Source organism: Triturus cristatus, chromosome 9, assembly GCF_964204655.1.
Source record: "Triturus cristatus chromosome 9, aTriCri1.1, whole genome shotgun sequence".
Lineage (NCBI taxonomy): Eukaryota > Metazoa > Chordata > Amphibia > Caudata > Salamandridae > Triturus > Triturus cristatus.
This window is the reverse complement of record NC_140592.1, coordinates 341,195,510-341,211,101: the sequence shown is the minus strand read 5'-3', so window position 1 is coordinate 341,211,101 and position 15,592 is coordinate 341,195,510. Positions and strand designations below refer to the sequence as shown.

The 15,592-nt window shown below is 40.7% G+C and overlaps 1 protein-coding gene across 2 annotated transcripts in view; it reads right to left on the bottom strand.

The window, feature by feature from the left end:
* The window catches only part of IFRD2 (interferon related developmental regulator 2), an 80,103-nt gene that overhangs the window by 30,337 nt on the left and 34,174 nt on the right, over positions 1-15,592 (bottom strand). For both annotated transcript variants that reach the window (XM_085625091.1, XM_085625090.1), the window contains 2 exons: positions 13,120-13,277; positions 8,841-8,891 (listed from right to left, as the gene is read on the bottom strand). In XM_085625091.1, coding sequence (XP_085481217.1) covers positions 8,841-8,891; positions 13,120-13,277 — 209 coding nt within the window. The remainder of the gene's footprint in view (positions 1-8,840; positions 8,892-13,119; positions 13,278-15,592) is intronic.

Here is a 15,592-nt window from a genome sequence, read left to right as displayed (position 1 = left end):
TACAAAACTCTATTTTCGCTTTACCATACACCTGCTAGAATCGCCAAATGGGGGGGCAGTGCTGGGATAAACTGCCCTCGCTGCAACGCACCTGAGGCTGATATAATTCATATGTTTGCTACTTGCCCCCAACTCCATACCCTTCTTCGGGATATAGAGAACTTCTTGGATAGGGCACTTGGGATACGGATAGTCCTTTCTCCCGGTTGGATTCTGTTTGGAATAGGCCATGATGGAGTTAGTGATGAAGTTAAGGAGTTTATCTTTATGACAATGGCGGTATTTAGATTAATTATAGCTAGGGCCTGGCTAGACAAAACTCCTCCCTTAATGCAGGTATGGCTAGCAAATCGGATTGCTACATTTAATTTGGAAAAACCTATATATGCAAAGAAGGGGAAAGTAGGGAAGGCCCTGGGTAAAAGAATATGGGAACCGCTAGCAAGATGGAGAGAGGGGATAGGGTAAAATCGTAGTATGTAAACCATTGCTCGGTTAAGATTTGGTAAGCTGAAATATATTTGCTTTTTTTTTTAAAAGAAAAAGTAGGAAATTATGTTGTACTATTGTCTACCTGCATACATATTTTTTTTGTATAAAATGTGCATTGTTTATTGAGATCTAAATAAAAAAAATTTAAAAAGGTAAAAAAAAAAATTCAAAAAAAAAAATGACTATCCAGGGTGAGTAACCCTCAGCGGTAGTCAAGTGAAAAAAATAGGATGAAGATGCAAACCAACACAAATCAAAATGGGGTTACCCATATAAACACACACAACCTGGGTATACCAAAGCACAAACTAGTAAGTATATCACAAAAGCAGATGAGTAAAAACACAATGAGGATTTGGACTACAAAACAAGCAGCAAACACAGGGTCTGCTGAAAAGCATAGACTCGTAACTCTGAAGAGTTGAGTGCAGTGATAAATTGTATGATCGAAGTTACCTTCAAAACCCCCCCCAAAAAAAAACACATACTGTAGAGCTGTTCAATCAAACTTTATGTCTTACAGTAGTAACCCCTGCAGTGAAGTGCTTGATGTCAAAACATTCCTCTGAGCTAATTACTTATCCGATGTTTATAAGCTCAGCTAGCAGCATCAGCAATAAGCATACGTGTCCAGCTGTCTAATAGACTGAAGAATGAGGAAAATGGAAAAAGGGGTGGATAGAGTGAAGGGAAGAGAGGTTAAGTATTGTCAAGTGGAAGGTAATGTGTAGGGAGACATGTATGAAAGCTACTCTGCCGATTGCAAGAGCAAATCAATAGCTTATGACAGAATGCGATTTAGGACAGTTCGCATCAAGGCTGTTTGAGCTTGTGTGTGACAGAAGCTGGGAAAGTAAGTCCGGACACAGGCAAACACTTATTTCGTAATTTTCTCATTAGGAGATGAAGATTATCAAAGCATGCATCGGCTCCAATATTGCCATCTTTCCTGGATAGCGAAATTAGAATCATTCTGCATTTGCCTTAGCTCATCTTCCCTATTATGCTGTAGAACAATGCGAATCTGAAGAAAAAGCATGAGGGTGCCACAAGCAAACATTTGCTGTTTGATCATGTAAGAGGGTTTTAGGTATGGGATACATGGCCTACATTTTTATTCAAGCTGATGTGGACTAAGAAGAACTGACTGAGCATTGGCAATCATGGACAAAATAAGAAAGGCCTTACGATACCTTCTGGGAGGACATGGCCTCATTTCAGCCAATAAAGTCTTAAACCGTTGGATTTGTTTCTTGGGTTATCGTTGATTTGAGGAAGGACTCAGTAATAGGCCACATCATTATAAACAAAGTGGGATGCAGATTACTGAAAAGTTAAGGTAGCAAAGAGGTTGGAAAGAAACCATGTTCTTTTGATCATATGGCTGTCAAGAACTCCGACATATCGGAAGGCTATCACTTGCCAAGATGAATTAACACAATTACGAGATAATCTCACGAGGCTGCGGTCGAATGTCTTAGCAAGGGGCAGAGCAAAATGTAATAAGATAAAGAAGCACTAGAACTGCAACAGTAAATAAGATCAAGATTGCTACAATTATCTACTGGAATCTTTAATTCTATGGATTTTAAAAAGCCCCAAAGTCAGACCTACTGGCTTCTAGCCATGCTGCACAGCATCCCTGATGCTGCCCTGCGGCTAAAATGAGAAAAAAAAAACCATGCCTTTGATGCAGGTGTTTTTTTCCATCTATTAATGCCAGTTGGATGGGTAACCAAAACGAAAATACAAGACAAAAGAATTTGTAACACAGAAGCAGCACGAGGGAGATTGAGGGCACAGGGAAGCAACTTGGGGGAAGGCAACAAGGTAAGTGTGTGGCTTTCAGGACTTCAGGACTGCAGGGGGGTGAGAAATATACATGGGGTGGCAGCTTAATTTTATTTATTTATTTTTTAAACACAGATGCACTGCCATGAAGTGCTTTATAAACAAGCATTTACAATGCAATGGTCTCGGCATTGTTAAAGTAAGAGCTATTGGCATTGCTCATAACCCCCAACACAAATCTTCAACACAACACTTAACCAGCACTCTTAACCCCCTTTATTCTCCCGATGTAGGCAGCAGTAGAACGAAAGCACCAGCTGGCAGAGTTATATATTTATATGGCAAGAACTCGCCCGGAAGATATTGGAGCGCTTTACATAACCCCTTATTTACATTACACATTCAGGCACGGGAGATTGGAGTGCCGGCTACGTTACACATTCAAGCACGGGGAAGGATGTGGACGCGACCGACGAACTCTGGCTTCCAGCACAAAAGTCGGCAGTCTAGCCGACGGACAAAGTAATGATCTAGCGTGAACTCGCCCGGAAGGTACTGGAGCGCTTTACATGGCCCCGTATTTACATTACACATTCAGGCACGGGGAGATTTGGAGCGCCTTACATGAGTGCCGGTTACGTTACACATTCGGGGAAGGATATGGACGTGACCCGCAACACTTAACCATCACTCTTAACCCCCTTTATTCTCCCGATGTAGGCAGCAGTAGAACGAAAGCACCAGCTGGCAGAGTTATATATTTATATGGCGCGAACTCGCCCGGAAGATATTGGAGCGCTTTACATAACGCATTCAGGCACGGGGAGATTTGGAGCGCTCCGCACGAGTGCCGGCTACGTTACACATTCAAGCAAGGGGAAGGATGTGGACGCGACCCCGAGGGACGAACTCTGGCTTCCAGCACAAAAGTCGGCAGTCTAGCCGACGGACAAAGTAATGATATAGCGTGAACTCGCCCGGAAGATATTGGAGCGCTTTACATAGCACCGTATTTACCTTACACATTTCGTCACGGGGAGATTTGTAGCGCTTTACATGAGCGCCGGTCACGGTACACATTCAGGCACGGGGAGGATGTGGACGCTACCCCGAGGGACGAACTCCGGTCTTCAGCACAAAATTCGGCAGTCTAGTCGATGGCCAAAGCAATGATATAGCGTGAACTCGACCGGAAGGTGTTGGAGCGCGCCACACAGCACCGTTTTTTCATTACACATCTCGGCACGGGGAGATTAGTATCGCCTTACATGAGCGCCGGTTACCTCACCCATTCAGGCACGGGGAAGGATGTGGACGCGACCCAGAGGGACGAACTCTGGATTCCAGCACACGGCGAGGCAGAAAACAGGCACACAGGCAGCATCTGAATACAGAGAGGCTTACTCCCAGAAGAAAACAAGCACACCACTGCCTTTCTCCGAGGTGAAAGCAGAAATGCCTCGGAGAAAGGCAGCGGTGTTTTCGGATTCGGGGGGCGTGTTTATCTCGAACAACACGCCCAGAGGAAGAAAAAAAAAAAAAAAAAAAAAAAGGACAAAAAACACGCCCCCGACCCCGAATCCGAAAAGAACGGGGCTTGTTTTGCAAGACAAACCTCTTCTCCAATGGCTGGCCAGCATTTAAGAGACCAGCCAATGGAGAAGAGGAGAGAAGAGGGGCGGGTTCAAGCCCCTCTTCTCCAAGTCATTAAATCTCGCGAGCGAGACTGCGCAAGCGCAGCCTTCGCTAGCCGAGACCTAAAAAACGTTGCTTGAAATGCAAGCAGTGGAGATAGATGCCAACCAATCAGAGAGATAGTAACAAGTCCATATTCCAACGGCGTGAGGGACAAACAAGACTGAAAAGCTGGGACACGAATAAGTAAGAAAATTAGTATGACAGGAAAGCCAGCCAATGGCAACTAACGAGTGGACATCTTCACATATACAAAGATCTCAATAAAAATCTACAAAAATTAAATGTATATAGGATACAGTTGAAAAACTACCAAGAAGTCAGTGCAAAGTAAATGAATAAAAAAAAACATGGAAAGGTGAAAGCGCCTTCACACTGAGTTTCCCCCTTGCCAATTATATACTTATTCAAAAGTGCCATGCAATGTTCAATTTTCTTAAATGGTCCATAATCTGGTAACTAGACCATGTGATCATTTACCTAAGATATTCCTCATTCTCACAACTGTTGCGATTAATTTATATATCATCTCACATATGTATTCACTATTGAGCATCTGGAGATAGAAAAGCGCCAACCCACATTTTTTAAATGTTCAATACTCGTAATGGAATCGTAAAAACCTTTCCTGGTTTAGAGTAAAGCGGGCAAAAAAAAAAAAAAAAAAAAGGAACATTTTGAAATGAATTACAATCACATGGACAAGGATCTAAAAGAGAGGCAGAATATACTTTGCTCAGATAGAAGACCAAAAGGTGTGCAATGCTAAACCTAAATCTTAGCAAGATAAAGCCTTTTAGAGTAGCTGTAAGGGAACAGAAGGTACTGTTCAACTCTGTGGTGACAGAGGGTAGATATTCCACTGCGCTCTTCTCAACCCACTCCCTTCGGTTCCCTTGCTCCTTTAATAGAGGTAAAAGATCCTGCTTTAGCTGAGTTTTTGAAAAGGCTGCAATAAGTAGTGGGTTTGAAAAATAGTCTTTCCCCCCCCCCCCCCCCATTAGCTCGAGCTGCTTTCAAACACAGCTAAGCCAAAGTATTGTATGCATGTGTTCAAGACCTAAACAAGCCTGAATTATTGCTCGGTTGAGTACAGGTTCCTCTTTTGACCAAATGGATCGCCAAAGCATGACAGGGTAAATTTGAATACGATGTATTAAAGGGACCAATACTAGTTCCATAGGGCATATTACAGCTCGCAAGCTAGAAGGGACTGCCAGAAGCCTTCTAAGAAAGAGGTTTTCTATTGCCTGCAGGGGCAAGAGAAAACAAGTACCCCATGCATGATGGTAGAGCAACATCGTGCAACGTAGACGTTAATAAGCGCATCAACTGGTTAAGAGCCCAATTTCTTTGCAAACCTTTATAAGACCTCAAGGGTTTGATGAAAACAACTTTTTCTTACTTCTATTGGTGGTGCCAGAATCTTTTTGGTCAAATAAAAACACCTAGCTAGGAGAAAGTAGTTACATAAATCAACTTAACAAAGCAGGGTTTTAGACACGAATGGGATACCCCACCACCATTACATGGGACTTGAGTGTTTTTTTTAAAACCCAAGTCACTCAAAAAAACATTACATCTGTTAACAAGTATTTGCAGGAAAATACCAGTTCTGGATAGCATAACAGTCATCTGCATAAAGCAGGGTGGGAAGGCTTCTAGATCCAACCCGTGGGACATCAGCACCCCTCTGACTAAAATAAATCTCCAGATCAATATACAAACAAAACAAAAAGGAGGCCAGGGCGCATCCTTGTCTTACTCCCCTCCTCATTTTGATAGGTGCGGTTAAGTTTACCCTCTGCCCCATATTTCGCTCTCCCATTCCTATCTTTATGCATCTGGGCTAAAAGAGTGGACCGGAGTAGCATCAAGGCCCATATGCAACTTTTTTTTTTGCCATAGTTTCCCTCTCCCAGTCAAATGAAGATGTTAGATCCATAAATCCTAAATGAATGGGACTATTCTTTACCAACGTATACTTGCTTATGACCAGGTGGAGATTAAGACCCTGCTCAATAATGCCCAGGAATCTCCTGAACCCATATTGGATGTCTGAAAATGTTCCTCTATCAGATACCCAGGCTTCAAGGCGGTAAAGTAAAACCCTACCCATTCGTTTACATGTAAAGTCGATCAATGAGATCGCTCAACAACATTTGGGGTTTGAAAGGTCGCCCTTTTTAAATATTGGGACTATGGTCACACTGGACCACAATTTGGACGGGCCTATCTTAGCAACACAGACTAAAATATTAGGGAGCACTGGTTGCCACAGGTTTGGGTTTGCCAAAAAAGATCAGCAGGGACCCCATCCGGGCCAGAGGCTTTATTCCTAGGCTAATGGTCTGGTTTAAGGCTTTTTCAACTTCTTGATAAGTGGGTGGTGACAAGTTTGGAGCGCTCTTCCCTATATGGTTGTCATCAAGCTCTGTTGGTGGACTAAAAAGAGTATGCTCACTATGGCTCCCATATAGCCAGAAAAGTGCTCTACCCATCTATTCGGAGGGATAATACCATCGATACAACTGTTGTGACGGTCCTGAAAGTAGGGGGCATTAATGGTCTTCCAAAAGAGGCAAGGATCCTTGGTGACAGTGGCTTCATATAATGTATCCCATGCCTCGTCTAATAGTTGCCTTGCGGGCTAATAATGCTCGAGCCGGTCATTTAAAATGTAATGGACTCAATATGTTTAGGACTCAATGGTTATAGTGTGGAGGTCTCCATATACATTTAAGAATACAAGGCAGAGACGTAGAGCTCACATGTCTTCTGGATCTAGACCTTAAGATATCCACCAAATTCAAATTGGAAGCTTTACAAAGATAAGGGGGCAGCATAAAAAGGCTGACAAAAAACAGACCAAATATTTGTGCTTAAGATATCATCACACAATTTTGTATCAAGAAAAATGTGTCAATGTAGGTCACCATAATTTACAAGCCAGCCTCTGACACCAATCAAACTTGTACTCCTGCACCTCCAACCAAAGGGGCAGGAAAGAGTAAATTAGGGCTACTTAATAGCACATGTACTTTTAAAGCTGCACACAAATAATCAAACTGTTCCCATCCTCCTATGCAGATAAATCGGTCCCACTGACGAGGACTTCCGCACTTGATGGCTCCAGTTAGACATGGAGGAGTAGCACAAGATAAATACGCTTAAGATCATAGAAAGCAAACAAAACAAAAAAAATCGGAAAAGATCCTGCAAAAAGGATAAGAAGTTCTGGGTGAATAGACTTGAATGTGGCCTAAACACACACAGGCTCATGCAAATCCCCACTCAAATTTTAAGAAAATCTCAATTAGCTGGACAGGGCATAAGAACTTTGCTGAATTGTGGTCAAGGCTTTCAACAAACTTGTAGACAAAAATCCCTGACATCAAGACAGGAGGGAAGACTGCCTATGGGGCACAATTGTGCATCTCCGAAAATGTCATAGAAGCTGCAGGTTCAAGAGTAAGCTGTGGCATTAATCTATGCCTCTCAAATGCTTAATCGGTTGACGTCTTACAATTAAAGATACACCATTATATAGGAAAGCCTGCCTGAGACATTTTGTAATAATCCAAAGAAACAACTTGGTGGTCTGAAGATGGGCAGAGCATAATAAATGCAGGCACTAGATCACCTTGGAGAAAGCAGTTTGACATGTCTGCAAGACTATAGTTTCCTGTAATCTGCACACCAAATCATAAGGATTGTCGTCAAAAGCGGCCTTATGCAAATTCACCACAATGAAACTGGAAAGGCAGGAAAGACAGAACAAGCTGATGCCACCATGGAGAAAGACTTTTCTCCATTGCGAAAGAGCCCCAACCTTTTGGAATATTTCTGCACAACATCGAAGAAAGGCAGCTTAACAGCAATAGACAATCTGCCAGTGGGGAAAATCAGTGGACAAGAACTCAGTTTGCCCAACAGAAGCAGAGGAACGTAGAGCATTTCACTGCGCTCAGCCCAAATTTAGAGGCTATAACAAATAAATTATGGTTTTAGCTTTAGGAGACAACTTGGAAATCACTGAAAGAGTCACGACCTATCTCAAAGCATGGGCAATCAATCAGTAAGGGGGTTGAAAAGAAAAATACACTAAAGATTCGAAGAGCAGCATACAGCTACAGATTCCGACAGGAGGTGATAACAGAACAGTCATCAAGTAACACCACTCTCAACAGTTTGCAGCTTGGACATAATATAGTTTGTTTACCCCAATAGAGTCCCATCTCTCCCTTTCCTTAAAGTACCGATTTGGTGGCCCATACCAGCTCCTAGTTGAACATTCAATCCAACTCTGAACGCATTTTAAGTTCTAGTTTGGAAATGTGAAACTGAAACAATAAGGTATTATTTTATGACACAAAAGACGTCTGGCATAACTTTTTAATAAAAGGTGAAATTGATGCACCCAGACCTGGGATGAAGCACAAAAGGTACCAAGAGGGGTGTGGAACAGTAAATGTTCAACATTACTGCTATCCATACCAACACATTTAATGTTACTTTGTGTGTTAAATTGCACAAATCACCTGCCAAATATAAATGGAACAACAAGTGTGACCTTGGCAATGAGTAAACTGAACGTTTCAGGCATTTAAGACTAAATTTACATGAAAATTCTTGCTAGCCTTCTCAAGAAGGGAAAAAAACATCCACCTGTCTAAATGATCTCAGTCATCCAAACCCTTAATCTCTGAGCTGGCACAGTAAGCCAACAAAGTCTTATTGAGGCTTGCATCACATAGAAACCCATTTGTTTCAATGGCACACATCGTAATGATAAAAAAAGACACTGAAGACATTCCTGACACTAAGCAGCCAGGTGGGATCTCCCTGAAGACCTCACTTACCTCAACATCAGCTGCAACCAAGTAACAGCACATTGCTAGGGCAGAGGCACACTGCAGGGAAGGGAAAAATAAAAAAGGTTTGAGAGATCACAAAGTACTTTATGAACCCAACAATAGAATAAATAGCTTTTTTTTTTTTTAATAAGGATCGGGTACGTACTCTGCTTACTTCCGACATTAACAAATCATGGTGCACTCATCACACTGGGATCACAGTAGGGGATAATCGTAGTGTATACATGACACAACTTAGTCATATTTATCTTCAGTGGGGCTTGAAAGGCATCAATATGTTTAACAGGATTCCTTAGAGCACTTTAAAAGCACCCAATACTTGAAAAATAAAATAAAAATGGTGATATCAGGTGGCTGTGGAAAAATGTTCCAAGTATTGCATGTTAACACACCAACTGCAATGGCTTTTAAATTCTATTACGTGGGTGTTTTTCTTGCTTTTGTTAAAGCCATCCTGTATCAAAACCCTATTGTGTAGGAAAACTGCTTTTTTTTGGTTGCAGAAGAAAACGTTGGCTAACCCTCTAAAACTAGCATATAAATCAGAATATCTTAAGAGTTGAATACAGGAACACTTTTCGAAAAGCTCGCTTCTCTATAAATATAATCTTATTTAGGGTCCGATATGAAAAGAGTTTCAATTAGAAAGGGGTTGCAACTAAATAATGACTAGATTTAGGGTTATGGGAAGAGTGTTAAATCAAATGCATAATCGGCACATATTTGGAGATGCTCTATTTTACTGCATCCTTGTTGCAGTACTGGGGCTATTACATGGCATTTAAAACGAAGATCCTTCTAGGATATATAATACACATTCTACATGGCTGTAAGACATTTGAAAATTCTCCTTTATTTTGCTGAAACTGTGCTCATCAAGTCAATCCTAAAATCAACACCTTAAGAATGTCCACTTTGAGATTCAAGTCCTTGTAGAACTAGTCACTACATACTCGTTTTATACTAGAACCACAGTTTGGAACAATGGCTTCTAGAATCCAAACTGTTATTCTTAAAGTGGGGTGTTCCTTTGCAAAACCCTGCAAGTTGTTAGCAGAAGATTTCAGCAGAGCATTTTTATAATTGGGGTTAGTGGGGCACTTGATCCTGAACATGTTTCACTTTGTACACCACTAATGTTGGAGCACTTTTGAAATATAGCGTGTATTTTAACAGAGGTCAGCTAATGAGCAGGTAATTAATTTTATTTACAGGGAAATCCTTAGGAGTATTTTATGATAGGCAAGAAATGTTTTTAGATGTTGGAGCCTTAATACTTAAAAACAATATCACTTACTACATACACTATTTTTCAATTGTTTTATTTGACAGATTCTGTGCTATTAGTTTTTGCAAAAGCTTTTACCCAAAAATGCTTGAAACACACATTCATAGAGGTGAAGAAACTAGCTGCTATCACTAAAAGTGATTAGGTGCCTCGCCTGGTGCAGTTTCAGATCGAAATCCAAGTGGACCAGAGAAGACCACCAAAAATAACATGCTCGGAATAATCTAATAATGAAAGTAACAAGCTGTTCATTAGGAATGGAAAACTCTAAAATCAGGAACCCACAGAATACCCGAAATAAGGATCTTTTACCAGATGTATCATTATGGTCTTGGTCTGTGCCAGGTGTGCAGAGGGCGCTCACACATCAGAAGCCATTTTAAACACCTTTAATTAGTAGGTGCAGGATGGCAGCAGTCCGAGAGCAGCCTGTGACCCATGACAATATATCCATGTTCAACAAAGTGGTGAAAATCTATACTCTGGATTTACAAAAGAAACACCCTATTGCTAAGCGAAGAATATTTCTACTTCACAAGAGGATAATCAACTCTGCAAGAAGATGAACCACCATTTACTTTAAGGAAATTACGAAGTGTAGGAGACCGTTTGGGAGCAATGTACATTTAGCAGAGCACAGAGGACATGGCCAAAAGTATGGCTATTTGCCAGAAGAGAGGAGTTTGAACAATTCCTCAAATGCTTTAATCCGTTCACCCTAGTGAGGATTGTATGTAAGAATGCCAACAGCATCTGGGGATCCTGAGATGCATTAACAGAATACACTTTTGGCCAGATGAAATGAGCCAGGCAGCACTTCAGAAGTACTGATGGCATACAGCCTGTTTTTCTAAGCGCTAGGGGAAAAAAACCTCCTTTCTGTAAAATGTCCAGCTTGTAGCTTTCCTAGTTGTTCCCAAGTTATGAAAAGATCATGAATATATGCATGTACAAAAACTGTGTGCCAACCCCATTTGACCAAGCAATTAACACCCTTCTGCATTTGTTTTATAAATATACTTGTTAGAGCAAACTTTGACCACCGGTTTCTCAAAGCTAAAGGTAGACTAGGTAAAGTAAAGCAATAAGTGTCAGCAGTGATATGCTAGTCTAAAAAGCTATATTTTCGGTTCGTCCTGAAAAGCCTGAACTCCGTTTCATGGCATGGATGGTCAGGGATGCAATTCCACAAGGTGGGTTCCCTGCACAGAGAAACTGCAGCCTCCCACATTTCTTCAAGTATCTTGGAGGAGTCACAAACACTTCTTAGAGACTGTGATGGAAGGCATATCTTAATCTTCCGGGCCACAAAGCGAGGTGCCATTCCATTTAAGAATTTGAAAATTAGGCAACAGATTTTAAAACATATCCTCGATTTCACGGATAATCAGTGTATTTGTTTCAACAGGGGTGTGACATGATGTTCCTAGTGGGTTTATAGAAGACATGAGCAGCCTTATATTGTACTACCTGCAGTCTATCAACAGCATTGTTGGAAATACCTAAACAGATGGAATTTGCACAATTCAATCTCGATGTTATGGAAGCAATAATTACACTTTTAGGGCTTCTGTGGGAATAAAGGGAACTAACTTTCTAATCGTCTTGAAGTATATCCATTTAGAGACCACGGCTCCAATCTGAAATTCCATGCAGATGCTACTAGCCACAATCATTTTTACCAGTGTAAAGACCCTCTACTATTCAAGATTACCATCTCAGTTGTATCACACTTAATTTTGGATGGTTATCGACCATCTAATCCAAATGGGTTTTAGATATTTTGTAACTCCTGTTGTGTAGCCAATGTACCATCTAAACTGAGAACCGATTGTGAATCAGTTCCATAATTAAATAATCCGCAGCCTCTTGGTGCCAACTCCTTCGCTAAAGGCCTAGCATACACATTCATAAAGTGAGAGGATAAAGAGGATCCCTGGGAGTCTCTGTAGTTTATATATGTAGCAGATTTTACAAATGGAGATTAGTGAGCAGCTTTGGCGCGATTTTTCAGGAAAGATTTTATCCAATTCAATACAATAGCCTGAAGCGCAACTGCCTCTACACAGACGGCCAAAATATCATGGTCAACTGTGTCAAAGGTGGAGAAGTCCAGAAGTACTAAAGCACAGACTTGTCTCACCTCAGCCCTCAAGTTTGAGATAAGTAGAAATCTGAAGAGAACGCATACACGAAAACCAGGTAAAAAAACAAAAACAAAAAAAAAAACACTGCATAGAACTGCCAGGTTTCATATGTACAGTGTTTGATCCACCGGCTCTGAGCAGAGATGCAACTGGTTCAAAATAAAAAATAAAAAAAAGGGGGGGGGGGGGGGGGGGGGGATCCGGTTTATATTTTTGTTTTATTTTATATATTAAAAGTATTGTGTTAATTCCTGTTCGTTGTTTTTTGGGGGTGGCTTTCAGCACTAGCAAAGTCTTTTGGGATAAGTATGATTTTTATACACTTTTAGTTGGTTTGCGAGCTGAACACCAACGTTAATTTGAGACATTCAGCCGCACTCTTATTGGAGTAATCACCAGCATAGATTCACTACCACAGCAATGCTGGGAAAATACTAAACACAGGTCAGAGCCCTGATGGCCTCTGCGGTCATGAAACCAGGACCTCCAGCTGTGAAGATATACAGAGAACCTGCAATTAGTTCATTCACTCTTGACAAATGCCTACACCCGTTTCTTTTGGCATAATAACAGATAATTGAAGGTTGATCAATCCTATTCAGGTCAATAAAGATTTTACTCGCAGCTTCAAGTGCCCGTGCAAACAACATCCCATAAATGTATCTTCATCACAGAAAAATAAGTTCACACAAGAAACTTTCTGAAGTTAGAAATAGAGGCAAAGGGCCATGGTGAAGATTCACTTAAGTGTAGCAAATAAATGTTAGTGATCAACTTCTGGAAAGAAATATCAAAAAGTACAGGACGCTTAGACAAAGATAGTACTTACGCTTTGCCGGGCGATGAGGCTGGCTGAGGAATCAGTGAGGATATTGATTAGAAGTGGCTTAAGACTCCGGAAAATTTCCTCCCCTTCAGGCCCAGAACCCATTTGAAGGCACAGCAGTATAAGCACATTAGCAGCCAAAGACTGCTCCTCCCCTTTCCCTGACAGAAAAAGAAAATAAATAAATAGGCAAAGTGGCATGCTGTGTCACCAAAGTGAATTTGGTGAACAGTAAAAATGTCCAAAAGCTCATCTAAGCAATTGTCAGAACAACCACACAACGGACTACCTGAAAACAGTTTAAAGTACAACAATTTGAATCTGTGAAATAATATTGTCTGAAACCAAGACATGGTTTGGTTAATATCTCCATATATGTACAAGTTAATGCATTCAATAGGTCATCATACATGCACTGTCACTCATTTTTGCACTCATGCATCCATTTATTGAATCACTGACTAATGATTGCATTCACCTTCTAACAACCGCAATAATACACACAGACTCAATATATGCAAGATAAATTAAAAGAATACAGGTAGAAAAAAAAGAAAACATGCCGTCTAAACATGGCAGGAATATGCATGCAAAATTAAGCTAAACATAGCAGCATGTGTCCATCTTGCAAAAATAGTGAATATAGTCTATAGTTTTAAAAGTTCTAGCATGCAGCCACGGTTAAACATGTTGGCCTTCGTGGAATGGTAAATCTATGATACACTATGGACAACAGCGTTCCATAAATGGGCGTATGGTTTAATGGCAGTGGCCACGTGGGGTGCCACACACTGCACATGAAATAGGACATCAATCGTCCCGCTAGCACTGCTTGGAGAGCTGTTGTATACGCTTAAGAAAACTTGAAATGAAAAAGGAAACAAAGAAATAAAAAGGGGGAATGAAAAAGAAGAAAACGGAAGGACTTGCAACATACTAATGACATTGAAGCACACTCATTTTGAGGTGGGTGAGCACATATGATTAGAAAATATCATTAACAGGTCAAGAGAGCCAATGACTGATGTGAAATGAACCATCACACAATGTAGTGCATTGTCATGGATGTTAGTAGACAGTAAAAAAGACACTCAAAGAAACGGCAGAAGAGGGTGGACCCAACTGCCCTCTATTGATAGATACTTTAATTTGTTTTTGAATGCAAGAATGTGGTAGATAGCAATGCCCACCAGGCCTTCCAAACTGATCCCAGCAAGATTACAAATCTTCTACCCAGTGGGTTTGTCAAAGGGGTGTAATCAACACCAAAATCCTTCCCTACAAATGTAGTCTGAGATTTCATACGACAACATACGTCTCTGTAGGCTTTAATACAGAGTAATAAAAATCCATCCTAAAGGCCAATTGATGTTAGCATATGCTTTTCACAATCAATATGTCAGGCTTAATGCCCTTCATTACACAATCAGGCATATAACCTTTATTATTCCTTTGTCATCACATAACTCCGACCTACTGTGTTTGGAATACGCCTTTCACACGGAAACCATCAGGCATATTGTAGAAAAAAATTACAAATATGGACAAAATTATAACTGTCAAAACAATATAAAATCCATACTAGTAGAGCTGAATAAGTATTATCATAATGCAAATCTATCTACATGGTTTGTTCCAGTGAGTCACCAAAACCCTTGCCTACTACAGTAATCTGCCAGATTTCATGCAACAAAATAACTGAGAGGACTTTAGCACAGCGTAACAACAAGCCACCCTGAAAAGTTCATTTCCTTTATCACGTGCTATTCACAATAAGTGAATCTGGCCTAGTTGGGTTGTCATAACCTTTTAATATAAACAGATCACACCTAAGCTATATGACAACGTTTACCACTGAACTGATAAGGCATGTAGCCATTAGCATTGGCTTGACACTATCAAACATTTCTACGGATGTCCGCATTAACTGGCAACTATCAAGCAGTTATAAAAATAACAAATTTGCAGGAAATTACAGTTTACAAAACTCTAAACAACCCATCTTAATAGGGCCTAACTAGATTCATCACAGTGAAATCCTACTCCCAGGGTGTGTGAGACCCTTACCTACTATGCTTATCTGAGAATACATGTAACCAAATACCAGTCTACAGCCTGTAACAAGGTTATGTAGTCTATTGGCTTTAGCAAATGCTTTTCACGATAAATTAAGCCAGGACCACTGCCCTGGTCATCACTTTTCATGATACGCTGATCAGACCTATGGCACTAGACAGGTTTCCCAGTGCACCAGTCAAGGCCTATAGCCTGTCACCATAACCAACTCAGACCTACTGTCTTGAGCACAAGTTTTCCACAAGGGGACTATCAGGCACACATCCACAAAATTAGAAAGGTATACAAATTTACAGTTGGCTAAGCAAAATACTATCTTTACTAACCATAGCAAGGATTCCCAGAGAGAATGGTCTATATCCACGGTTTGTTGCATGAAAACCAACACCAAATCCCTTTC